The 27825-nt window shown below is 43.1% G+C and overlaps 1 protein-coding gene across 1 annotated transcript in view; it reads left to right on the top strand.

The window, feature by feature from the left end:
- Positions 1 to 4375: 4375 nt before the first annotated feature.
- Positions 4376 to 27825, top strand: part of LOC103177908 — a 73802-nt gene continuing 50352 nt past the window's right edge. The window contains exons 1-4 of the mRNA XM_007892283.2: positions 4376 to 4441; positions 7468 to 7542; positions 18014 to 18076; positions 26805 to 26902. Of these exons, the coding sequence (XP_007890474.2) occupies positions 4376 to 4441; positions 7468 to 7542; positions 18014 to 18076; positions 26805 to 26902 (302 nt within the window). The remainder of the gene's footprint in view (positions 4442 to 7467; positions 7543 to 18013; positions 18077 to 26804; positions 26903 to 27825) is intronic.

Raw genomic sequence — 27825 nt, 5'->3', positions numbered from 1 at the left:
TAAACTTTCTCTACTGCGAAAAGTTTATTTTGGTTGGTCTAGAAGACACAGGTATTCCAATGCTGCAAAATGTTGGCACATTGTTTTAGCACCATCTGTTGACAGAGTTATGTTATTTCATTCCAGGTCTAAAACAAAAGGGAATAAATATAAGTAAAGAATGAGAAACAAGCTACGGGTAGACACACGAGACTAAAGCAAGACTAGTCAAAGGGGACCTTATAGAGATATATAAAATATTAAGCCCAGAACAATACTTTAAGGTGCACCAAGGCAGCAGATCAAGAGGATATGGGTTTAGAGTTGAAAGAACAATTTTGAGACGGACACTAGAAGTTTTTCTTCACTCAGAGGCTAATTAACGACTGGAACGGGTTGCCAGGAAGGAGAGGTGAGGCCAGGATGTTGGACTCATTTAAAAAACAGCTTGGTGCTGTGATGGTAGGATGGGTTTTCTGGAAGGAAGAGATGATGAGATCAAATGGGGCGAGGGGTATTCTTAATAAAGGACATCCTCCCGATGTGAAATGCGCTATACAAATGTAATTTTGTTGTAGTTAAAACAGACCTTGTGTATAAACATTTGATTGGGTGGAGAATAACAAAATCACAAGGAACCAATTTCATAGAAAAAATAATAATAATGCTTGATGTGATATAGAGCCCCATCAAGTTTTCGAGATGATTCAAAGCACTTCACAAAATACACTGCAAAGTGAATTGACTGTTCATTTTGTGGGTGAAACTCGGCAGCCAATTGAGCACAGAAGTGTCCCAAAATTGTCGTGGACTGAGTGACCAAATTTTTATAACCTTTTTGAGTTTGTTTTTCTCTGAAGGGATAACCCCACTGAGTACATTTATTTCCCAGAATTTGTGAAGCTGTATACAATTGTGGCATAAACCAATTAAGTCCAGTCTATTATTATAATAATAATAACAAGAAGATGGAAGTCCATATGGAGTTCAGACCAAAAATAACCCACACCTCTGGAGAAAGAAAATCATATATGTCTCTTGGGGGAGAAAAATGTTTAATAGCACAAAACATAACCTGCAGTATTAGTACTGGCATGTTTTTCCTGTGGTCATCAAGTGAAATTCATTTCACTTTTAATCACAAGTAATGGATACATTCTGTACACAGAAGATTATACGGTCACATGTGCCTCTCAGGTAACCTTGTAGTAAAGGCAGAAAACTGATCAGGCCAGACGGTTTCAGGTTGGATTCTGCTCTGTGCTCTATGCATGGAATGCATGGAAAAGACTATTATGGTCCATCTGGGTTATAGTGAATCACTTTTGAGACATCTTCCTTTCATAAACGCTGTCCTCCTTTTATGAATGCCGCTATATCAAACGAAAGAAGAAAGGTGGATTGGTCAACGGTGTCAAGACTGGCGGGTCTCAAAGAGAGAATGGTGGAAAAGGACCATAGCCCAAAGGTGATTACATCTTATACTTTGTTAGTGGTAGGGCAGGTCAGAGATGGGGTGATGGAGAGGTTTCAGAGATAAAGGGTCGGCATTTTGAGAACGGGGTTTGAAAGAATGGTGTACGTTGTTGCAGGAAGATAGGGAGAGGTTAATGATGTCACCTAACACGAGGGATCAAGGAGGGGTAGGTGGCTAGTCAGGAGGTAAAGGGTCAAGGGCATAGATGGGTTTCAAATGAGGATAGAGACAGAGAGAGACTAGGGTTGAAGGTGTCCAGTTACAGAGACTGGTATTGAAGGTGCCCAGTTTAGAGGGATTGGGGGCAGGTGAAGAGGGGCAGCGAGAAAGAGAAGGGTGGGAGAGGTGTCAATGTCTCACTGAATAGACAAGACCTCAGTTTATTGTCTCATCGAACCAGCATCATACCAATACACTTGGTAAGGGGGAATAAAGAGCCTGAGGGTGTTTAGGGCTGTGGTGAAAGCCAGTCTCTGGCAAAGGTGAAAGCTGAGGCTGTCAGGCAGTTGCTAGGATAGTTGTTAGGGACTTTGTTTTGCTTTCTTAGCAGTGTTGGAAAGTATCACCCGCAGAGACTGAGTGACAGCAGCTGGAGAGAAGCAAGAGGCAGGGCGGACCCAGCAAACATAGCCCCACACTCGCCGAGACTGGAAACCAAAATCACACGACGGTGAATTACAAGTTGACTTTTCCTCTGTTTCTCTCTTCCTCTCGCTGTTTGTCTCCTTGCTGGTGGGGCACTTTTGTTTCGTGCGTTTCATTTTCCTCATCTGTCATTGCTTGCTTGCAACTGTTGAACTGTTCCATTTTTAACCACTTAACGAGAGCACCAGACTTACCGATTGGTACTCTTTTCAAAAAAGGAAATAATAGTTTTATTGTTGTCAATGTTTTTTCTGCCCTTTTTCTCTTTTTATAAAAAATAGTGTCAGCCTGGCTGAGGTCCCATCCACCTGTTCAGGTGGATGTTAAATTGCATTTACAGAAGTCCTGGCTAACAATCTTCCAGATACAATTTAATAATCCCTCCAAAACCAAAAACAATAATAAAAATTGGTCATTTTCAATCTGCGACTGTTTGTGGGACATTGCTGTGCGCAATTGGCTGCCGCGTTCGCCCACAAATATACAGTCAATTCACTTTACAGTGTGTTCTGTGAAGCACTTTGGGACGTCCTCCCGACGTGAAAAGCGCTATATCAATTGCAAGGATTATTATTATTCATTTCATAGCTGTTTGTGGGACAACTGGCTGTCTTGTTCACTTGTAAAATACAAAGTTACTGCATTTTATAGTAAATTATGTGAAGCTCTGTAAGATATTTTAGTACAGTATTAAACTAAGAACCTACGAATCAGATAAAAAGACTCCATGTGATGAGTAGAAACTAGAGCTTTAGAATATTTTAGGAAAACTGGTAGAAGAGGAGCTGTACTTTGCATGTAATGCACAGTGAATGATGATTGGAGCTATAATTGGGTGGAAAGTATTGTACCATGAGAATATAGTATTGACCTATAAATAAGATATATGTTCCTCAATGTCCTCCTAACTCTCCCTGTGGTAACACAGAACATTGAGTATGCACTTCATTGTCAGTATAAGTGAATGCTTTTAAGAATCGCGGATAATCACGGGTAATATTATAAAGTACCGAATGAGTGGGAGTTACTGAAAAATCAAATTGGGCATTGCCAAGAATTTAAATCTTAAAATTGTTTTGAAGAAATGTTTTTGTTGTCGGAAAATAAAACAATAAGCTTATTCTGAGGTGCTTGAAAAGTATACAACAAGATTTCTCTGAGAAAAGCACAGAGTTGTAATGTGCACAAAACCAACAGTGGATCTTAATTCCCTAAGTTAAATCTTGTTTAAATTAATTGATTGACAAGATAACAATAATCCTTGCTCTTGATATAGAGCCTTATCACGTCTTTGAGATGTCTCAAAACGCTTCACAGAATATACTGTAGCATGAATTGACTGTATATTTTGTGGGCGATTCAAGACTTGGGGATCCCAGAGTGTGCATTGGGGTGACTGCCGGAATTTAACCACCTAAACCCACATAGCTTGCCAGCTAGGTTTTTAGAGATTGCTTGTTCACCGCAATATCACTTTGTATGCATGTTCAGATCTTCTCACCCATAACACATTATACGATAGCAGGCTTTACAATATATTCTGTGAAGTGCTTTGAGATGTCTAGAAGATGTGATAAAGCGCTATATCAAATGCAAGGATTATTATTATTGTTGAAATTACTCATAGAGTTGGCCATTAATGAACTATTATGTTGCATTGAATATTTTATCACCTATAATCCATTCTTATAACCTTCAATACCATATTAAATAGAAATTGATCTTGCTGTATTTTAACAACCATTTTAGTAGGACTCTGTTCCACATGTGCACAACATTGTGGATAATCAGAGCTTGGGTTAAATAACCTTATATATTTGTGTGTGTGTGTGTGGGTGGGAGGGGGGAGGAAAAAGTAAAATAAAGTGCATTTCATGATTATAATAAAAATGTGTATGTGTAGGCCCACAAACAGCCAAGAAGTAAATGACCTGGGGGATTGTTGGCCAGGACACCAGGTGAGAGAAACTCCTTTCTCCTTTTGAATGGTGCCATGGGCTCTTTATTGACTACCTGAACATACAGAAAGAATCTTGCTTTAATGTTTGAACTGTAGTTTGACATCATACGAAGCGGTAAGGCTGCCTGGACAATTGGCAGTCGGAATTTGCTGTATTCAAAGTCGAGTCACTTGTGTATTCTCTCGCTCTCTCTCTCTTGTTCACAAATGTCATTTGTTGGCATAGAAACAACACATCCCGAAAATATAAAGGAACATTTTGTCTCTGAAGACAAGCAGACGTAATTTCCTGCTGGTGAGCAACAAGCTTCAAAATGCAGCACAAACGACCGGACTGGAACCTAGGACCAAAGTGCACGCCAGGAACTTACCTGGGAATGGTAAATTTCATTTCCTGTGGTGAAGCAGACGAGTGCATGTGTTTATTATGTGAGACAATGTAATAGATATTGACATGGCCAGAAACTAACTACCCGTGGCGTGGTTAGAACGCTCACCTCACAAACTGGAGGACCCGGGTTCAATTGCAGGGCAAAACCTTAGGTAAGTTTCCTTACTCCACACGCCTGTTTACCTTGCAGTAAATAGGAACTCAATTGTTAGTCGATTGGTGGATCGCTTTCCGGAGGTAATAATCCCTCGAAAAACAAATAATCCACCACTGTTTGTGAGACATTGCTACGCGCAATTGGCTGCGGCATTTTATAAGGCACTATATTAAATGGAAGGATTGTTATTATTACCCTCAATACACAACAGGGTTTATTTTCTGTTCAATCGATCTGCCAAAAAATGTGTTCTGATTTTTTAAAAATCCATTTATTAATATTTAACTGTTTATTGAAAATATTCAGAAAATGTAAAGTTGGAATGAGTAATGAAATGTTTGTTGAGGGCATTTTATTGTGAACCAAAGCAGGTTATTATTAGTCTGTGTGATCATCGCTGAGGCCGCATCTGGAACATTTACACAGTTTGTATCTTATATTCAAAAAGGTTATCAACACCTTGGAGAATAAAGCCTCCATTCTGGGATGTAGTGCTCAGGGGCTACCCAGAGGAAGAGGCTTTTCAGAGCACGTCCTCATTTAAACTTTGAACTGGGCTTAAAAAAATTAATCGCTTGATCTTGAAGCTCTGCAATTGTGCATCTCGATGCATGTTCAGCTGTCTTTCCTCCCCTACATTCATTCCCTGACCCATACTGCTTTCTCCGCCTCCTGTCACATTGCCCACCAACGCCCCTATATCACAGCAATTGGAAACAAAACCGTCATCCATGCTTTTGTCACGTTCCGCTTGGTTTCTCGATCCACATACCTCATTGGTCTCCCCAGTTGCACTGTCCACAAGGTCCAGCTAATACAGTACTCTACTACCTGTATCCTTGCCTGCACCAAACTCTGCATGTTCAATAACTTTATATTAATTGAAGGTGCAGTAGAGTAATATGAGCTAGTTTAAGAGTATTTATGAAATACTAGATTAAACAGAAATTAAGTTAGTTCAAACATTCAGTGTTGTAATAATAAAAATAATAATCCTAACATATTTTTGTATTTTCCTTTGTACTTATTTTCTTAAAAAAAATTTCCTTGCATTTGATATAGTGCCTTATCACGTCATCAAGACGTCTCAAAGTGCTTCACAGAATATACGGTAAAATGGATTGACTGCATTTTGTTGGCAAAGTATAGCAGCCAATTGCGCATAGCAGTGTCTCACAAACAACCATAGAGTGAGTGACCAATTTTATTTGGGGAAATTTTGGCCAGGATACCAGGAGGACAGTACCATGGGTTCTTTAACATCCACGTGAACAGGCAGGCGGGATCTTGGTTTAACATTTCATTTGAAGGGTGGCACCTCTGGCAATGTATCACCCCTCCCCAGGCACTGCAATGTAGTGTCAGCTGCGGTTCGAAGTCCCGATGTGGAGCTTGAACCCGCAATCGTTTGACTCAGAGGTGAGAATGCTACCACTGCGCCAAGCTGACAAACGCCAACCCTTAAGCTTCTTAATTTTCTTAAGCTTTTAGGGACCTCCTCCTGGTGTAAAAAGTACCAATTAAATGTAAATGTGTACTATATTCATTTTGATTTTAATTTCTGCCTCTTTCTCAACGCTTTGATGGCAGGTTGATGTCTCAATCCTCTTCATTGGTTTTACTGTATAATATAGTAATATAATTATACTACTATAATTTTCCATTGAGTTGGAGTGGCATAGACCAGGGGTATCCAACTGGTCGATCGTCTCTAGGTGGCGTTCTCACTTATGAAATAAAAGACAACAGGAAGTTGTAATAGAACTGCGTTTTATTTTAGATCAGTTGAAAACAAAGCCAGATACACAAAGTATTTCATGCATCTCTAAATAAAAGTATAAACTTTATTGTTTAAATTGCGGTAAATATCGCTCCTTCCTGTTTTTATGGTTCTTGCACCTCCGACGCATCGCCCGCCTCCCCCAATACTTCTCTCCAAAAGCCGCTGAAACCCTGGTCCATGCCTTTGTCACCTCTCAGCTGGACTATTCTAACGCCCTCCTCGCCGGCCTCCCATCCACTACCATACATAAAATCCAGATCATTCAAAACTCTGTCGCCCACATTCTCACCCGCACCAAACCCCGCTCTCCGATCACCCCAGTCCTTGCCAGACTGCACTGGCTGCCTGTTTCAGAAAGGATCAACTTCAAGATCCTCACCCTGGTCTTCAAATCACTCCACTCCTCTGCAGCCCCCCTACCTCTCTGACCTCCTCTCTCTCCTCAAAACAGTACCCATTGCCTTTGTTCCTCTGAATCTGGCCTCCTCCTCATCCCTCGAGTCCTCCGCTCCAATCTTGGCGGCCGTGCCATCAGCCACTATGCCCCGAGGCTTTGGAACTCCCTTCCTCACTCCCTTTGCCTCGCCCCTCTCTTCCTATTTTCAGGTCTCTGCTGAAGACCTTTTCTCTTCGACCGCGCCTTCGGTCACCTTCCTCCCCCTCCCCCGGCTCGGCGCCGGGATCAGTTACTGTAAAGCGCTCTGAGATGCCGTCCGGCGTGGAGGGCGTTGTATAAATCCAAGTTGTTGTTGTTGTTATTTGAGCATGCGTGGTGTTCAACCGATTGGAGACCCTTGGCCTAGATTGTGAGCTCAAGCTCCCAATGTGGGGCTTGAACCCACAGCCTTCTGACTCAGAGGTGAGAGTTCTGCCACTGAGCCAGGCTGTATCAGAATGCAGAAAAACAATCAATAGCAACACTTGCACTGTCATTTCTTTGAAGTACTTTGCGACATCCTCCTGACGTGAAAGCGGCTAAATCAACGTAAAATTGCTTTGTTGTTATTGTTGTTACTAATTTCTATAGAATCCAGCAAAGCCTCCACCTTAAAGTAACTGCTTTTGTCTTTTTCAGAAAGGTTTTCGTGCCAGATTTTCCCATCAACCTGCCATGATGTCTCATAAAAGAGCAGTGGAATGTGAGCCTCACGTAAGGACTCTGTTAAAATTTGCTTTAATAAATCAGTACTCTCTGACGTGTCAAAGTAATATTGCAAAATGTGTTGCCACCTGTTATCACAATTTTTTTTAGAAAGACCGATAATTAATATTTTATAATTACCCTTATAGCTGACTCCTTTTCCAAACTGTAACATTGTGAAATGGAATCCTATAATAATAATAATCCTTGCATTTCATACAGCGCCTTATCATGTCGTCAAGATGTCTCAAAGTGCTTCTCAGAATATGTAGTAAAATGGATTGACTGTGTATTTTGTGGCTGAAACGGGTAAATAATGTGAGCTCCAGTGCAGATGCCTGAGAAACTAGGTAGATTAGTACATGAGCAATAACAACAAGATTACATTTGTATAGCGCCTTTCACGTCGGGAAGACATCCCAAGGTGTTGGACAGTGTGCAGCATTTCAGACCCGAGCTGGGGTCGGGTGGGGGAAAGTGAGGGGAAGGGGGCTGACTGATGGCATGATCGAAGAGGAGGGTTTTGAGGTGGGACTTGAAGGAGGCTAAGGAGGGGGCGAGGTGGAGTGACTGGGGGATGGAATTCCAGAGGTTAGGGTCAGAGTGGCTGAAGGCTCTCTCACCAATGATGGGGCGGGTGGGTTGGGGGACAAGGAGCAGGCCGGAGCCGGCTGAGCGGGCGGGTTGGTAGGGGGTTAGGAGGTCACAGAGAAAGGCGAGGCCATGGAGGGCTTTGTAGGTGAGGACCAGGATCTTGATCTGGATCCTCTGAAGGATAGAGAGCCAATGGAGTCGGGTGAGAATGGGGGAGATGGGGTCACGGAGTTTGGTGCAGGAGAGGACACGGGCTGCAGAGTTCTGGATTATCTGCAGCCTGTGCTGGGAGGAATTGGGAAGGCCGACAAGCAGGGCGATTGCATAGTCGAGCCGGGAGGTGATGAAGGCATGAACAAGAGTTTCAGCGGCCTGAGGGGTGAGGTAGTAGCGGAGTCGGGCGATGTTACAGAGATGAGGGAAGGCAGAGCGGGTCATGGCTTGGATGTGGGGAAGAAAAGACAGTTGAGAGTCAACAAGATACTTAGGTTCCTGACTGGCTTGGTGAGTTGTAGTGTGCAACCATGGAGGTTGATGCTACCAGAGCCTGAAGTGCATGGGCGCTGGCATGAGCCAATCAAGAGGGCCTCACATTCAATGGTAGAAAATTTGCCCCCATCCAGGACTTGATGTCCGACAGGCAGTCTGTCAGGACAGCAGTGGTCTTGGAGTTGAGGGTGGATGCAGAAAGATAGAGTTGGGTGTCATCTGCATACATATGGAGAATGTGGATTAAGACATGGTCTCTGATTGAAGGGGGTAAATTCAAAACAAATCTGCAGAAATACTATTTCAGTGAGCGAGTTGTAAATGTTTGGAACAGGCTCCTTGGGGAGGATGGTTGAATTCTTTCAAAAGCAAATTAGACAGATTTTGTTTAGCAAATACATTCTTGGGACTATACAGTGTGTAATTTGGGACATGACATGTGCATGCGACTGCCAGGATGATGGAAGGCAAACTGGATGGACTTTGGTCTTCTTTCATCATTGTGGAGTCCTGTAGCTCAGTGGTTAGAGCACTCGCTTTGCAAGCGAGAGACCTGAGTTCAATTCCAGGCAGAGGGCGAAACCTTGGGCAAGTTTCCTTACTCCACACGCCTAATAATAATCCCTCCAAAAAACAAAAACAATAATAAATTGGTCATTTTCAATCTACGACTGTTTGTGGGACATTGCTGTGCGCAATTGGCTGCCGCGTTCGCCCACAAATATACAGTCAATTCACTTTACAGTGTGTTCTGTGAAGCGCTTTGGGACGTCCTCCCGACGTGAAAAGCGCTATATCAAATGCAAGGATTATTATTATTATTATTATTATCTAGCTTATGTTACGAACAGAGGAGGATCTGTGAGTAAGAGTAGGATGCCCTGTTCAATTCCCAGTAGGTCGAAACCTTGGGCAAGTTTCCTTACTCCACATGCCTGATAATAATCTCTCAAGAAAAAAAAATAATAAATTGGTAACTTCAATCCACGTGGGGACACTGCTGTGTACAATTGACTGCCAGGTTTCGCTCACAAATATACAGTCAATTCACTTTACAGTAGATTATGTGAAGTGCTTTGAGATATCTAGAAGACGTGAGAAGCGTTATATCAAATGTTATTATTATTATAAGAGTGGGATGTAATAGAGGTGCAGACATTGACCAGGAATCCAGGTATCTGCAACCCTTGGACTGTTAAGAGGCAGTGTCATTGCTCTGTTAGCTGCTGAAGATTCCCTCTTATGATGATAAACTAAGTCTCTCTTGCTGTGCATCAGCACTGTCTGAGCCTGGCTCAGATAATTTCTGTTGCAATATCATATTTGTCATATGAAGTGCTATTACTTTATAAGTGTGGGTGCGGTTACTGCTACTAATGATAGGATTAATCCTTGCATTTGTTATAGCACTTTTACATCAGGAGGAATACCTCAAAATACTGAACAGGATTTACTGTAAAAATTAGTGACTATTTATTTGCAGGCAAACACGGCAGCCAATTTGCAACCATAAAGTGAATGACTAATCACTTATTTATCTGGGGAACTCCCTTCTCTTTTTGAGTAGTGCTGCTGGATTTTTAACATCCGCCTGAACAGGCAGATGGGGCCTCAAATTAAAGTCTCATCCAAAGGATGGCACCTCTGACAATGCAGCGCCTCCTCCCAGCACTGCACTCGACTGCACTGCAGTGTCAATGTAGACTATGTAATTCCAAGTGCTGAGATACGGTCTGAATCCACAAACTTCTGACTCGGAGCAACTGAAGCAACTTTATCAGTAGCGGTACTTTATCAATTTTCCCCAGGCCATTTTTGTGAAGGTATTTTGATTTCAGAACTTCAGAAAATGGATAGATTTTCTGTCATCAACTTGATATTTGTAAAGTTAGAACAGAATTAAAAAGTAAGCTATTGAACCAAGGCATCGGTTTCACTCAACAGTTTAGCACGGTACTATTGAAGTAATTAATGTTTGCCACAAGAGGGAGGCAAGAGACTTTGTGTACGAGACATTACCTCGTTTTATGAGTTAGTGCTACCCAGTGTAACAGATTGTATATTCCATGCCAGGAATCTGTAACCTTTCGTAACCATCACATTTTAAATCTAAGCAAAACATTGCATTACAAACAAATAAATTCCGAGTCTTCTGCACAGAAAGGGCTTTTTGGTCCAAATCTAGCTCCGCTGGCTATTTTTCTAAATCGCCATTCTTTTTTAATCTCACTTTACTTTCGCTCCTTGTTGCTTTATGCTTCCGTGTCTTAACATTTCTATGTTAACAGTTTTGGAGTAAAATGAGCTATACATTGGATCAAGATATCTTCTAAACCAATCCAACTGGGCCAATCTAACTTTCCACTTCCCCACAATCCTCTGTGTGAAGAAATACTTCTTGACCAGGTTCTAAGTGTCTTTGTTGACTCTGATTTTAAGGCTCTGGCCCCTTGCAACAGATCTTGCAAAAACCTTGCAAGTTTTTAAGGAAAAAAATGGAAATGGAAATGGCGCAATCATTGCCCACAGTCACACATTCTTTAAATACACAAAATGCCTGTTTAAATACAGGAACTTTGGAAGGGTCCGAAAAGCGACTCCAAACTTGTCTACATTTTAATAAAAAGCGAGGAAGCCTAAGGCCTCAAAAACGCTCAAGTAATGTGCTTGTACCTTCACAACACTAGATGGAAGGCAGAAATAGGCACATCAAAGGCTGCAGGGTCAAAGCTGGCCAAACATCCAGAAGAGGAGGCTTTTGAGATGCACCTAGAAGGAGCATATTCTATATTGGAGGGAGAGAGGTGAAGGGAATTTGGGATGGAGTTCCAAAGGGTGGGGGAAGAAAGGCTGAAGGCCCGGCCACCGATGGTGGAGTGGGCTGAGCGGCGGACGTGGAGCAGGGCACAGCACTGCTAAGTGGAGGGAGTGGGCAGGTTGATGTGGGGTCAGCAGGTCGCAGTGTTAGGGAGGAGCAAGGCCATGGAGGGCCTTGAAGGAGAGGATGAGGATTTTGAACTACTGTGTAGTGTGGTGACTGTGTAGTTGTAGGTGAGCGCAGCAGCCATTTTCCGGCACACCAATGTCCCATAAACAGCCATGAATTGAAAGATCAATTTTAACTGAGGGATAGTTGGTCAGGACCCCTGGAGAATCTCCCTTCTATTTTCAAATAGCACCAACTTAATGTGCACCTAAACAGGCTTTGATTTGTCGAAAATATCGACTTTCTCGCCCTCACTGAAATCTGGATCACTCCAGGCGACACCTTCCCCTTGATAGAGGCCACACCATCTGGCTACACCTTCCATCATATCTCACGACCTAACCACTGTGGTGGCGGTGTAGCTCTCAGCTCCTGGCCCCCGCTTGGCCTATCCCCTTACTCCTCTGGAACCTTCCCCTCCTTTGAGCACCTTACCCTTTATCACCCCTCCAACCTTTCACTCAAAATTCTCCTCATCTATCGCCCCCAAGCCCTACCCACCATTCTCCCTGACATCTCCATCCTCCTAACTTCCCTCTCCTTCTGCTCCCTCCTCATCCTAGGTGACTTCAACCTTCACTTCACCTCCTCCTCTATCTCTGCTGACTTCTCCTCCCTTATCTCCTCCCTCAACCTCTCCCTCCAAATCCACTCCATCACCCACATCCATGCTCACCCTCTCGACCTGATGATGACTCAGGGCTTCACCATCTCGGACCTCGCCATCATCGACAAAGCGATCTCGGACCATCACTTCATCTCCCTTAACTTCTCAATGCATCTCCCCACTGCCACTCAACCCACCTCCATCTCCTACTGCCCGGAAAAAAATCTCCCCCCATCCCTCTCGGCTGCCTTGCAGTCATCTGAACTCCTCCCTCTCCTGGGCTTCCTCCCACAATGACCTATCCTCTTCGGTCACTCTGCTCCACAGCTCCCTCTCTACCACTCTCAATTCGCTTGCTCCCCTCTCTTCCTGAACTGTCTCCTACTCATGTAAGTCACCATGGTACACCAGCCATCTCCACTCCCTTAAAGCACAGGTGCGTCCCGCTGAATGTATCTGGTTTAAATTGAACTTAACGGCCCATCGGCAGATCTGGCTGGACATTATCAAATCTTACTGCTCCGACCTCACCTTTGCTAAATTGCCTTTCTACTCCAAGACAACCCCAGGCTCCTCTTCTCCATCACCAACCGGGTCCTCCACCCACCCTCTCAAGCCTTGCCCATCATCCTCAATTCTAATGCCAACTGCAAGGCGATGCTGGACTTCCTCGAATCCAAAGTTGAGGGTATCTGCTCAGCTGCCTCTGCCATTCCGTCACTATCCCCTCTCCATCTCGTCCTCACATGCCTCCCTCCACACCTTCGAACCTGTCTCCCACTCCACTCTCACCACCACTATAACCCGCATGAAACCGACCACCTGCTCCCTCGATCCCATCCCTATCCTTCTTCTTACCTCCCAGCTTCATCTCCTTGCCCCTCTACTCACAGACATCATAAAACTCTCCCTGTCCACTGGTACTGTTCCCACCCCATTAAAATCAGCTTTCATCACTCCTATCCTTAAAAACCCTCCCTGCTCTCAAACGACCACCACATCTCCAACCTCCCTTTCCTCTCCAAGATCTGAAATGAGTCGTTGCTTTGCTCCTTCCTCTCCCGCCACTCACTTCATGAACCCCTCCATTCGGGTTTCCGTGCCGCCCACAGCACAGAAACTGCCCTGGTCAAAGTGACAAATGACATTCTGTCCATCTGCGACCAGGGCTCCTTCTGCCTTCTCGTCCTCCTTGACCTCTCTGCTGCCTTCGACACCGTTGACCACTATATCCTGATCCACCGCCTCTCCTCTCAACCTTCTGTCCTTGACTGGTTCAGATTCTACCTCTCACGCCACCTCCACTTCATCTCCACAATGGTTTCTCCTCTCGCCCCCGCACTGTCTAGTGCGGTGTTCCTCAGGGCTTTGTCCTTGGTCCCATCCGCAGACATGGGGTTAACTTACACATGTATGCGGATGACACCCAACTCTACCTCTCTGCCTCCACCCTTGACCCAGGACCATTGCTGTGCTAACAGAAGGTCTGTCAAACATCAAGTCCTGGATGAGAGCTAACTTTCTTCAGTAGAATCTCAACAAGACCGAGGCTCTCCTGATTGGCTCCCGTCAGCGCCTCCTCACCTCAGGCGCTGACAGCATCACCATCCATGGTGGCACACTCCACCTCACTGAGCCAGTCTGGAACCTTGCAATCTTGTTTGACCCTCAACTATCCTTTCTACCCCACATCTGTGCCATGACCCTCTCTGCCTTCCCCAACCTCCACAACGTCGCCCGGCTCCAACACTGTCTCACACCGCAGGCCGCCGAGACCCTCAAACGCATAACATCAAGGCTTGACTATGCAAACTCCTTGCTTGTCGGCCTCCTCAAATCCTCCCTCCATAGGCTGCAGATCATCCAGAACTCTGCAGCCTGTGTCCTCTCCCGCACCTTGATCCGTGCCCTATCACCCGCATCCTCACCCAACTCTACAGTTCAAGATCCTGGTCTTCATCTTCAAAGCCCTCCATGGCCTCGCTCCCCCCTATCTCTGCAACCCCCTGACCTCCTACCATCTTGCCTGCTCCCTTCACTCAGCTGGTCCCCTGCCTCATCCGTCCCACCATTGGTGGACGGGCCTTCAGCTACTCTGCCCCCACCCTCCGGAACTCCACCCTACAGTCCCTCTGCCTTGCCTCTCCCTTGCCTCCTTCAAGACCCATCTCAAGACCCTCCTCTTTGACTGTGTTTTCGATCACCCTGCTTTGATCACCCCCTGCCCTCCATCCTCCCCAATCCCAACCCCCAGCTCAGGTCCTAAACACTGACTGTCCAGCAGCTTGCGATGTACTCCTGATAAATGTAACTTTGTTGTTGTTGATTTAATGTCCTATCTGAAAGTTGACGTATCTGACAATGCAGAGCTCCTCCAGAACAGCACAGTATTGGAACGTCAATCTAGACTGTGAGTTCAAAGCCCAGATGTGGGGCGCAATAAATCACAGTTTTCAGAGGAGAGAAAAGCTGGCATCTAAAATAGCAATGATAGCAATCTAGCACTCAGCTTGGATTGTCCTTGGTGTGCAAATAAGTGGCAGTGTGGCCTTACAGAGGAGTACAGTATATTAAGTGTTTGGGAAAAGACCACTGACTAACAATTTAAAGGAGATATCAGTGTCCCGAAATGCCACATTCCGGTTGCTTTGAAGACCATTCTAATAAAGTTTAAGTTAAAGCAAGCGAGCGACCTGGTTTCGATTCCCGGGAGGGCGAAACCTTGGACAGGTTTCCTTACTCCACACGCCTAATAATAATCAATCAAGAAAAACAAATAATAAATTGGTCACTTCATTCCATGATTGTTTGTGGGACACTCCTGTGCGCAATTGGTTGCCGCGTTTCACCCACAGATACAGTCGATTCACTTTACAGTGATGGGCTTTGAGACATCTTGAAGACGTGAAAAGTGCTATATCAAATGCAAGGATTATTATTAAGATTGTACGGAATTTTATAATATAATAATCTTTGCCTTTGATATCAAGTAGTTGAGACATCTTAAAGATCTTCACGGTACTTACTGTAAAGTGTAAAACATGTATTGTGTAGGCGAACATGGCAGCCAATTTGCGTACAAAGTGAGTTACCAAATTTTATTGGAGGGGGGCATTTGTTGACCAAGATACCGGGAGAAACTCCATTCTCTATATGAGTCATGCACTGGGGGCTTTAACATTCACCTGAACAGGCAGACAGGACATCCCATCCGAAGGACAGCACCTCGTTCAATGTAGTGCCCTCCCAACACGACATTGGACTATGAGTTCAAAGTTTTGACGTGGGGCTTGAACTCAGAGACGAGAGTGCCAGGTTGACACGCGAGGGAAACAGAAGTGTTTCAGTGTGCGTTGCTGATTCCAAGCAATTACGTCCAAAGTGCTGCAAAAGTATATCTTCGCACAGCACAAGAATTAATTATGTTTGATCCTATTTGTGTAAAAGGTTTCCATAGGAACGCCACTTTAATACAGTGCCAAGTTAGTTCTTCACTTAGTGTCGTCATTATTTATTGCACCTCTGAAGCATTGCTATTGCAGCATATTCAATATTTTATTAGTTATTCTGTGCGGGCTAACTCATGGCTGATGATGATTTGCACTGTACTTTGCTTAATATTCTTATAAACCAGAAACTGTTTAAACTATTCAACCAAAGGAAAAGGTAACAAAATATTAGGGCCTCTATTAACCCTTACCTTCTTCAATGAATCCCTTGCTATCCTATTGTATTAAAAACCTAATACAGCCTGACCTGTTATAATGTTATCTAAAACCTAATGCAGCCTGATCCTGTTATAATGTTCTTTGTTATCGTTCAAGTCAGTTTTTAGCATGGGTAGATTATGGGCATCCTCTATATCGGAGGAGGGGGTCTTGCAAATTTGCACAAAGCAATGCCCCACAAGTAGCCATAAAGTGAGTGACCAATTTTATTTGGGGGATTGTTGGCCAGGACACCGGGAGAAAACCCTTCTCTTTTCAAATAGCGCCATGGGATCTTTAATGTCCACCTGGACAGGCATAGGTGGGCTCTCGGTTATCAGGTCATGGGGGGGATGCCAAAGGATGACACCACCGATAATCCAATGGTTCCTCCAGCACTGCAAAGGAGTGTCAGCCTAGACTGTGAGTTCAAAATCTGCAACCTTTGACTCAATGGCGAGACTGCTACTAACCGAGTGAGTCTCGCACCTCACAATTTTCCTGTGTCTGCAATGGAATGCTTATCTTCTCCCCAGAGACATGCCTAATTCTACCTAATTCCAGAGAGGCTTGAGGGTTTTGCTTTGGGATAAGCACTGGAGTTTAACCAGCTAATACTGCATTACTAACCATTGAAATCACTGTCTGCCAAGTTTCCCACTAGTCTAGCTAGTAACATCCTACCCATTAGGGCTTTGGCTTGCAGGAAAGTAATTGAAAGTATCCCTGCCCTTGAATTTAAATGATGGGACAGATTGGTGAATGTACAGTTCTTTCCCTTTGTGGAATGACAGGATAAAGTATGTCAAATGTCCACAGTGGAGCCTCTGGCTAATGCCTTGTTCTCCTCATTTCCCATTCTCGCTTGTACCTTGAGGACCATTTAGTTATACAGTATTGTACTTGTTACTCACCTAGTCAAGATTGTAAAACATACTATTGTTTATGCAAAAGCATTTCAGAATAAAACTACAGTTGCTTTATAATAAGACTGACAATAAAACTTCTTTAGCTTGAAGGAATATCCTGGGGTTTGGATTTCCACCTGGGTTTAGATTAACTTTATTATAGTAGCATTTCAGAACAACCGGCATTTGTGAATTTCTTATATCCAGCCTTAATTTTGAAGCTGTTTTATTTGTAAATCCTTTCAAGAACTTCAACGTTAAGACTAAATTCAACAATTGGAATTCAAATTCTGAGCTTTCTAAAATGCTACGTGAATAGAGTAAGTCTAGATCCAGGTGGAATTTTACACCGTGTATTTCTTCAAAAGTGGATCCTACAAAAAGGATCGTTCCATCTACCAGTGAGTCAGATGCATCAGACATGCGTCATTGATGTTGAGTTTAAGCCTCACTGCGAGAATTAGTTGACATTTAGACATTCGCAGATTCATGAAAGGAACAGAGATAGAAATGCAATCTCTGGATCTTGATGGAATTTCTGTTATACTGCGTGAAATTCTCACATAGCTTTATTGATTCCAAGGAAGTGCCGGAAGATGTAGTAGGCATGTTGCACGCTTATTTCAGTAAACTGTAGTGACTGTGCATTTTGCAGGCAAACATGGCAGCGAATTTTGCAATACTCAGTAGTGTCCCAAAAAAAGTTGTGAAGTGAGTGACCAAATTTATCTAGGGCCTGCTGGTCGGGACACTAGGAGAAACTCCCTCACTTTTCCAATAGTCCCACAGGGTCTTTAACATCCAACTGAACAGTTAGACATGGCTTCATCATAACTTCTCAACAAAGGACAACACCTGAAACAATGTAGTGCTCCCCTAGCACTGCATTGATTATCAGTCCAGGACTATATGAGTTCCAAGTCATGGGACATGAACCCACAAAATCTTCTGACTCAGAGGCAAGTGTGCTACCGACTGAGGCAGCCAGAACATCTTTATATAAAAGCAAACATTGACGAAGTGAGATTGATCGTTGTCTGACCATTGAAGTAGAACTGCCATAATCTTTATAAATAGTGCAGAGATGTTGCATGCTTATTTCATGACTGAGGGCATGAATATTTTAGAAAATATTTTAATTGGATAGAGACACATTACCACTTTTACTAATTTTTTAATTTCATCCTAGGAAAAAATTGAAACACTTCAAGTAATTGAACCCAGGAGAGGTTTCAAAGGCACTGTTGTCAAGGTGAGTTTGGTTCCCTGCATCCAGTACTCTACCTGTTAATTGACTTCTTGAAAATGTAACCAATCATCCATGTATGGCCCAAGACTCCTGTCTCTTTAGATATTTATTTTGTCAACAGTTTCATAAGAACACAACATCGGTTTGGATGAAGAAAGCCCTTCGGTCCATAGGATCTCAACCTTCGGTTCATAGGATCTCAACCCTCCAGAACACCCACCTTCCCATCCTTCCATCACAGCATTGAGCTGCTTTATAAATATGTCCAGTGTCCTGGCCTCAACCACCCTTCTTGGCATCCAGTTCCAAGCACTAAGTATGCTCTGGGTAAAGAGAAACTTCCTGGTGTCTGTCCTAAAATTGTGCCTGGATGTCAGCCTGGCTTAATCGGTAACACTAGCACCTCTGGGTGACAAGTTTGTGAGTTCATGCTCACATCAGAATTTTGAGCTCAAAGTCTAGGCTGACACTCCAACTAGATGCTGTGGGAGTACTGCATTGTCGGAGGTGCTGTTGTTCATTTGAGACACTAAACCACGTGCCGTCTGCCTGTTTAAATGGATGTTAAATCCACTATTCAAAAAGGGAGGTTCTCCCATGTGTCCTGGCCAACAATAATTCTAACAACTCTGTTAGAATTAGTCAATAGCTTCATTACTGTGGGACATTTCTGTGTGTGATTGAAATATTCCCAGATCCTCACGTTTCGCATGCAGAACCAGGGTGCTGGATTGTGATCAGAAATGGAACCTCAGCTCCACAATGTTAAGTCCTGAGGTCAATTGTAGCGTGCCAACTTCTATCCTGGTAGATATTAGGTAATTCAGCACACAACTGGGATCTTCCCAGTCTGTATGGCTCAACTGTTTGAAGGGGAGACTTTCTACAGTGATAGAACCACAAATAGCAACACACTATCATTCCACAAAAGGATTTGATATTTGAAGAGTTGAATTTAAGAGTTGCATAACGCCATTTTAATTTTACTCAAAACATCAGTAGTCCATTTGTGTGCAGGGCATTGTTAAAGTTGCCTACAAAATACGCAGTTACAGTGTATCCCGTAAAGCACCTCCTGACGTGAAAGGCATTATATTAATTGCAATGTTTAATAATGTTTAATATTAAACATTAAGTTATATAAAATTAGATTAATAGTGCAAATTCAGGACAAAATAAATTATTGTCACAAATGTCTTATGGACTCCAAATGATGGAAATAAAATCACATTTTCCTCAATAGTGACAGAATTTCCAGCACGGCTGCAGATGAGACTTGCCTCATCATTTCAAGCCTTACCAGTCACACACACACTCCTTGACGACTGCAATGCTATTCCAAGATGTACTAAAAGCATCATGCAGTTTCCTGCAAACAGCATGAAAGCTCAGTTCTGCCTGAAAACAATCCCCTCACATGAGTCACTGCTGCCTACTGCTTGTCAGCTTTCCACACACACACTTGTATTGCACTGTTACCTACAAAGTAGTGTGGGAAACTGAGTAGTGTCAGAGAAGAATCCCTGCAACCTCTTCCACATCTAGGATTGGCAGACACGAATGCTCAGTCATGTGCAGAATCTGAGCCGAATGCAATGGTTAAAGTATAATAATCCTTGTATTTGACATATTGCCTTTAACGTCAGAAAGTATAAAATGTAGTAACTTTGTATTTTGTAGGTGAACAGGAGCCAATTTGCGCATAGCAATGTCCCCCCAAATAGCCATGAAGTGAATGACCAATTGTATCTGGTTGATTGTTGGCCAGTACACCAGGAGAAACTCCCTTCTCTTTTCAGCTAGTGTTGTGTGATCTGCAATGCCCACCTGCAAATGCAGACGGGATCTTGGTTTAAGGTCCATTGGAAGGTACCTTCAACATGTGAAGAGCACTATATAATGAATACCTCCAAGTGTGAAGGGCACTATATAAATACAACTTGTTGTTGATCCCCCAGTATGTCCGAATGTCAGCTAATACTCCTGATGTGGGTTTGAATGCACTTGTTATCGTAACTGGGGACAGGCAACATTGAGAACAAACCAATTAATAATTACATAATTATAGATTTGATTCATAATGGGCGTCTTCATTGTTACCTAGAAACCATTTGATTTATTTGTTGTCAGTGCAAGGTGCTGCATATAGATAGTAAGAATAGGAAACGCGTGTACTCCATGGATGAGATAGAGTTTGCCAAGAGGGAAGCCGAAAGAAATCTAGGTGTTAGTTGACTCATCGCTCACTATGTTAAAACAGTGTGAGGCAGCAATTTACAAAGAATGTACAGCACAGAAATAGGCCACTCAGCCCAACCAGTCCGTGCCAGCATTCGTACTCCATAAGAGTCACCACCCACTCTTTACTCCCTTTATTTCCTCTTGAACGCATCTACACTATCTGCTTCAATCGCTGCTTCAGGCAATGAGTTCCACAATCTCACTACCCACTACATAAAGTAGGTTCTCCTAAATCCTCTTTTGGATCCCATAGTGGCTATCTTATGGTTGTGTCAATAGGCAACGCAAACAGGATTCTGGGCTATATTGCCTAATAATTGAGTTCAGATCCACAGAAGTCATACTCAGGCTGTGCTCTGGTCAGTCCACCTGGAATCAGCATGAAGTTCTGGTCACTGTGATTAATGGGGCTGCCCAGATCCTAGAGGCGGTGCAAAGGAATGTACACTCTCCAGAGAAAGAGTATACAGAACACATTCCAGACACAGAGAAATTTCCATGTGTAGGTGCTGTACATACATGGAACTCTCAGTCTGGTTAGGATGATCTTAACCACGATGGTGGGTTTCCGCATATGTCAGACACTCGGCTGACCAAACAGAAAAGAGAGCAACAGAGATTATCCTCAGTGTGAGAAGAATGAGCTGTGATTAGCAAACCTGGGGATCTCCAGTCTTCAAAGGCGACGTCTCAGAGAAGACTTTATGAAAGTGTATGATATTTTAAATTGGATTGAAAAAGTAAACCCAGGACAATACTTTTGGGTGCACCAATACAGTAGAACATGAGAACATTGGCTTAGAGTTGCCAAGGTCAAATTTAGGACAGACACCAGGAAGTATTTCTTTACTCAGAGGACAATTAACAACTGGAACATGTGATTCAGGAAAGGTGTGGCTAGGACACTGGACTCATTTAAAGAACAAGTTGACAGAAGGGTGGATGATCTGGAACAATAAGATCAAATGGGTGGAAGGGTGTGAAACAGTCACAATGTTCTCAAATTTGTTAAATGAGCCCCTGCCATTTCTGATACAAGGAACAGCTAGCATTCGGTGTGACACTAATGGATGTGATTACAATGATGCACTACTGCATCTAACCCACATTACTCTTATTGTGTTCTTGCTTATGTAAGGCCAGTGATCGCCTGGGCAATGTCCTTAGTACTAAGGAAACAGACGCTTATTATGGTATTAAGAGATTATGGAAATAATGACCACACCAGGGATTGAACAACTATTTTCGTTGAATTGAAATGTAAAACAGAAAATGGTTGGCTTTCACTTGCAGGTTACGACTCATTGATAAAACTATTCATTTCTACGGTGAAGTGGTGTTATTTATTGGTGCTGAATCCAATAAGAGTTCAGCTCTTTCCAGAAACCATTTGTGCATTTAATTAAGGCACTGAGCTACATCACCATCCCATAAGATTGAAGACTGTAGTTCACACGAAGTCGAGGATAGGTGCTAAACTTGATTTTATTTATTGATCGAGAATAAATTGATAATTATTCCAATGCTCTGCTTGCTGGATTCCCCAGCTCCTGTTTACACAAGCTGTTAACCATCCAGAGCTCAGTAGCTCGTGTTCTCTCCAGTACCAGGCTCGTGAGTACCTGGCTTGAGTACCAGGCTCTGTGTTCTCTCCAGTACCCTATCCTCACTTGGCTCTACTAGCTCCCATCCTGGGTAGATCAAATTCAAGATACCTTGTCCTCATGTTCAAATTCCTCTTCACATCATCAACCCAATCAACTTCTGTGGCCTTCTGCAACATGACTGCCACTCTGAGAACACAGGCCTGTTTCAAGTTCTCCTCCCAATTCGCCCCACCATCGTTGGGTGAGCTTTCAGCCATTCTGCCCTTAATCTCTGAAATCTAGCAGCACTCCCAACACACACCTGGGATTCCCCAAGACTTGACTCTTGTCAACCATTATTGGAGGTGCCTTATAATAATAATAATCCTTGCATTTGATAATATTAATAATAATAATCCTTGCATTTGATATAGTGCTTTTCACGTCGGGAGGACGTCCCAAAGCGCTTCACAGAACACACTGTAAAGTGAATTGACTGTATATATTTGTGGGCGAACGCGGCAGCCAATTGCGCACAGCAATGTCCCACAAACAGTCGTAGATTGAAAATGATCAATTTATTATTGTTTTTGTTTTTGGAGGGATTATTATTAGGCGTGTGGAGTGAAGAAACTTGCCCAAGGTTTCGCCCTGCCTGGAATTGAGCCTTCTTTTGATTGAGACGTTAACCGAGGTCCCGTCTGCCTGTTCAGGTGGATGTTAAATATCCCTTGGTGCTATTTGAAAAGAGAGGGACGTTTTTGCAGCAACTATCCTGTAGGTTAAACAAAATGGTCATTCACTTCATGGCTGTTTGTGGGGTATTGCTGTGTGCAAACCAGCTGCCGGGTTTGCCTACAACTGCAATCACTACAGTAAATCCTATGTGCATTTTGAGATGTTTTGATGAGATAATACGATGCAGGCAGGGATTACTATTATTAACTGCTGCTGTTGTAGCCATGTTCTCCTCTGCCTCTTTAATAATAATAATCCTTGCATTTGATATCACGTCATTGAAATGTCTCAAAGTGCTTCACAGAATATATTGTAAACGACTTTGTTTTTGCTGTACATTAAGGAAATTACCGTGACGCAAAACAAATCGAGGATAGATTGCATTTTTTTGAAAAGGACAAAGCCGTGTTTTTTCAGCTGCTCTGTATTTTGGTTCCACTGTTTCGACTGTGTTTATGCTTGTTTATCACTGAGAAGCTGCTGGTACTTGTTCTGCACAAAAGGAGCTGAGCTCTGACGTGCAAGTCATTTGAAGTTGTCCAGCCGTGAATGTGAGCGCTACAATTGATTTTCGTGGTTGCTGCGATGGGGAAGAGCTGTTTGTCATTTCAGTGAATGAGAATCGTTATCTTGCTCGCACTGAACTCGGATTCAAGGTTTCATTAAAGGTGATGGTAGAAATCATGGAGCCAAGCAAGGGATCAGGATTTTAGACAGAGGCTATAAAACATTCTGCAGACTCACCAGTATAGTGTGAAATGACTTCAAAGGGAACGGGATAGATATCTTAAAAAAGGAGTCATTTGCAGTGGGGGGAAGGCAGGTAAATGTATCGCTTTTACAAAAGCCTGTATAGACATCATTAGGCCAATGGCATTCTTCTGTGTGGTAAAATCTCTATGGTTCTTCAGAAACATCTCTGTATTCCAGAACCTCTGAAGTAGTGGAATTGGTTGCAGTTTACTGAGTAGATTGCATTTCAAATCAGGGCGACTTTCACAGCAATGTTGGTGACTATGAGTTTGTACTTGCTCAAAAGGGTTTGGAAATCATGTGGCAGCGTGGCTCAGTGGTAGCACCCTCACCTCTGAGTCAGAAGGTTATGGGTTAAAGCCCCACATCGGGACTTGGAACTCATATGGTCTAGGCTGATATTCCAATTCTGTGTTGGGATTGTGTTGCTCTGTCGGAAGTGCTATCCTTTGGATGAGACATTAAACTGAGATCTCGGCTGCTTGTTCAGGTGAATGGTAAGGATCCGAATGATCGCATGAATCGAAAAGAGAGGGGAGTTTCTGGGGTTTGGTATCGGCCTTTCATGTCCAATGGTCATTTTAAAACACTTCACTTGAATTAGTGTAAAGTGGAGTGACTGTATTTAATCGGCAACCAGTGTGGACACAGCAATGTCACACAAACAGCTATGAAGCGAATGCCTGACCTTATCTGGGGGATTGTTGGCCAGGACACCAGGAGAAACTCCTTTCTGTTTTCGAGTGGTGCCATGGGATCTTTAACGTTCAACTGAATAGGCAAACTGAACCATGCGAAGGACAGCACCTCCGACAACACCGCGCTAACCCAGGCACTGCATTGGAGTTCAGCATACACTATGTGAGTTCAAAGTCCAGACATGGGGCTTGAACCCACAACCTTGAATCTGGTAGCAAGAATACTACCAACTGAGCCAAGCTGAATCTGTTATGAAGTCACGTTTTAAAACAAAAGTATCTCAAGTACTTAATCGTGAGCATACAAATGAATATTGCTGCCTCATGTTTTTTTTTGAAAGAACATCCACGTCTGAAGCAGATGAACCCTCTTTATTCAAACAAATCTCTCAAAAGCTTGACAGATCTTTGTTTGCTTATGAGATGCAACAACATGGCTGTCCACAAATTGTCCTTCGAGTGTTTGCCGTGGAGAGTTGATTTTTCTGTGCTCAGCAAACATTCCTTTTCACTGCATCAACAAAGTAACTTATTTGCCCAACAAACTCTCTGCGGTGAATGTAATACGTGAAAGAGCAGGTCAGCCCCAGTAGATCATAGTGAACTGCCTGCCAGCAAATTTCCATAATTGGCCCACTTTTGTTCCTCAGTTTGCAGATACGTCATGTGTTGAATGCGATGGTTGTATCCTGGAGTGATTAAATATGTTCAGACCCGTGAAAAGAGCTGACTGTTTGCTCTCTGTGTTTGTGCTTTGTAGCTAAAATTGATAAATTGGTTGAACGCTCTACCACAAAGTGTGTGGGGTGGGGGGGGGGGAGAGAGGAGTAGAGTTAACCAAACCTAGGTCAACGGAAAGCGAAAGTTTAACATGTGAGGTTGCAGGGTTAGGAAGGACAACTTTCGACTGGAAATATAATATTCTTTAACTGAGAAAGTTGGCTGAAGGGATCAAGGTGCACAGTACGGCCACACCACCAAGTCTGTGATAGAGTAGGAGGGAAGACTGGATAAAACCAAGAAAGAGTGGTGAGAAATGACAAGTGCTTAGTTCCAGTGCTCGAGCCATGAAACTGTATAACTGCGCTGTAAGCGTGCGCGCAGGAAAGCAAGAACAGTTTTGTGTGTGTGTATGTATATATGTGGAAAATCAGAGCAGTTTCCCTCCCCTTCTCTTTTGTTTTGTTCCTTCCCTTCTCTCCAGAAGCCCAGCTGGTAAGCGATGCTATGGAGATGCCACCTAATATCCTTTCTGTGTGACAGATGTTGATACTGCTCTGAGCCCCTTGCCAGACCCTTTCTGCTGGACAGATGTTGATACTCTGAGCCCTCTCTCTAGCCTCTATTTATGTTAGCCTCCATTGTGGAATAACTTGGTAACAATTGTATGATAGGATAGGATTTTGTAGAGAGATGTGCATTGTGCATCCTCTCTTAGATTTCTACCTAAAAAGTAGTTTCCTCTTAAACATCAATATTGATTATATTTTGACCATTGCACTCGGCAGGGTATTCCACATGCTAACAAGTCTTTGTCTAAAAAAAATCCTCTTAATCTTTCCCTTTGCTCCATTGCTAACTCTATTAAATCGATGCCCTCTGGTCACTGACTCACAGACCAATAAAAATAATTTCTCCCAGTTGACTTATCAAAACCCTTCATAACTTTAAAGACCTCTATCAGATTTCCCCTCAAGCTACAGTATTACAGTGAAAACGAGCCGAGTTCCTCTAGTCTCTGTTCATTAGTCAAACCAATGAATCCTGGTATCATCCTAGTAAATCTCCGCTGCACCTTTATGGCCCTGACATCCTGTCAGCATTGGCAGCACAGATGTCTCTTATTCAAACATTTGTGGGTTCAACCCCCAAGTCAGGTCTTTGTGCTCATGGTCCAGGTTGACATTGCAATGCACGTCAGTGCTGCTTTTACTGTAAAGTGTAGTGACTGTTTTTTTTGTAGACGAATACGGCAGCCAATTTGCACACAACAACGTCCCACAAGCAGCCATGAAGCGAATAACCAATTTTATCTGGGGGATTGTTGACCAGGAACTGGGAGGATGTTTAAAAGCACTTCACAGGATTTACTGTAAAGTTTAGTGACTGTGTATTTTGTAGATAAACAGCATATCTTTTAACCAAAGTACTTTCACCTTCCCTTTTATACTTCTACTACCCAAGTATCTGCCCATTCTTTTTAGCCAAGACACTGGGATCCATCAAGTGTTGATTGCTTTGGTTCCATTTATAGAATGAAAAACCTTGCTGAAATAGATTAATTGGTGCATCAGGCTGTACAAGCCATGTGACTTAATTTTCTATATTAATTCCAAATGAGACTCTAAGCGCTGAATTTTTGTTGAGAAACTGGCTCTAAAGTGATGTGCTTGGCACGGGATTCGAGTCAACTCCCTGTTGCAGTCTCAGTAATCCAGTTCCTGAGCCATTGGGGTCCGTAGTACTCCAGGGCACAGTTGGTGACAGCTCAGGCAGCCTGGCTCATCGGCAAGACTTGGCAGAGCAGAACAACCACTAGGATTAGGGACACTTCCCACTCAGCTCCCGTTAACTCTGAAAGCCAAAGTCCTAACAGGTAAGCTATGCAGTTTTAGTTCAGAATCCTTTTTGTTCTGGAACAAATGTGAACTCGTTGTTTGTGTTCAGCGGTGTCAGCAGCATGTAACTGAGCATTTCCATTCTCTTTTTCCGCAGCCTAAGGTGAAGTCTGTCAACGTAGAGGTGGAATCTTGCCCTTGTAGTTGCAATAAATCTGCTCTGCCAACCGCAGAGGAGCTGAGAAAATTGACAAGGTAGAGTATGATGCTTCAGCACGTTTTTTAAAAAAAAAGTCAATTACATTCACCAAGATTTCAAACAACCAACAGCAAAAGCAGAATTTCAGGACTTTGAATTCACACAATCTTTAGGTTGATACGCCAATACTGTACAGTAATGGGGATGCTGTGTTGTTGGAGGTGCCATTCTTCGGATTAGAGTCCTATCTGTCTGTTCAAGTGGACATTAAAGATCCTATGGCACTGTTTGAAAAGACGAGGGAATGTCTCTCCCGGTGTCCTCAGCAACAGTCGTCCAGTTAAATTTGATCATTCATTTCATGGTTGTTTGTGGGCACATTGCTGTACCCAAATTGGCTGTGTTTTGCCTACAAAGTATGTCAATACACTCCACAGTGAATCCTGTAAGATATCCTTCCAACACGAGACGTGCAATATCAAGTGCAAGGATTATTATTTGAACAAAATGAAGAGGGCGTGTTTCCCAATGGATTTGGCTTATAATAATAAATAATATTAATCCTTGCATTTGATATAGAGCCTTATCATGTAATTGAGACGTATCAAAGCGCTTCACACAGTATAATATAAAGTGAATTGACTTTGTATTTTGTGGGTGAAACGCGGCAGCCAATTGCGCACAGCAATGTCCCACAAACATTCATGGATTGAGTGACCAAAGTTTATTTTTTAGTGATTACCACCCTCCTGAAAATTGACTACTACTGCTAGGTAAGCAGAGGCGTGTGGAGTAAGGAAACCTGCCTAATGCTTCGCCCCCGCCTAAGAATGCCGTTCATTTATTGTCATGAAAATCTGGTTTCAATATAGAGCTAATTTTCCATTGAGTCAGAAGGTCAGTAAACATGATGGTCTCAAGTAAAGTGCTTTTAGCTGGTGATTTTATATTTCCTATTCAGCCTTGGAAAGATGTGCTA

The sequence above is a fragment of the Callorhinchus milii genome, unplaced genomic scaffold (genome assembly GCF_018977255.1).
Source record: "Callorhinchus milii isolate IMCB2004 unplaced genomic scaffold, IMCB_Cmil_1.0 Scaffold3, whole genome shotgun sequence".
Taxonomy (NCBI): Eukaryota; Metazoa; Chordata; class Chondrichthyes; order Chimaeriformes; family Callorhinchidae; genus Callorhinchus; species Callorhinchus milii.
The sequence above is the reverse complement of the archived record's forward strand: the minus strand, read 5'-3'. Positions and strand labels throughout refer to the sequence as shown.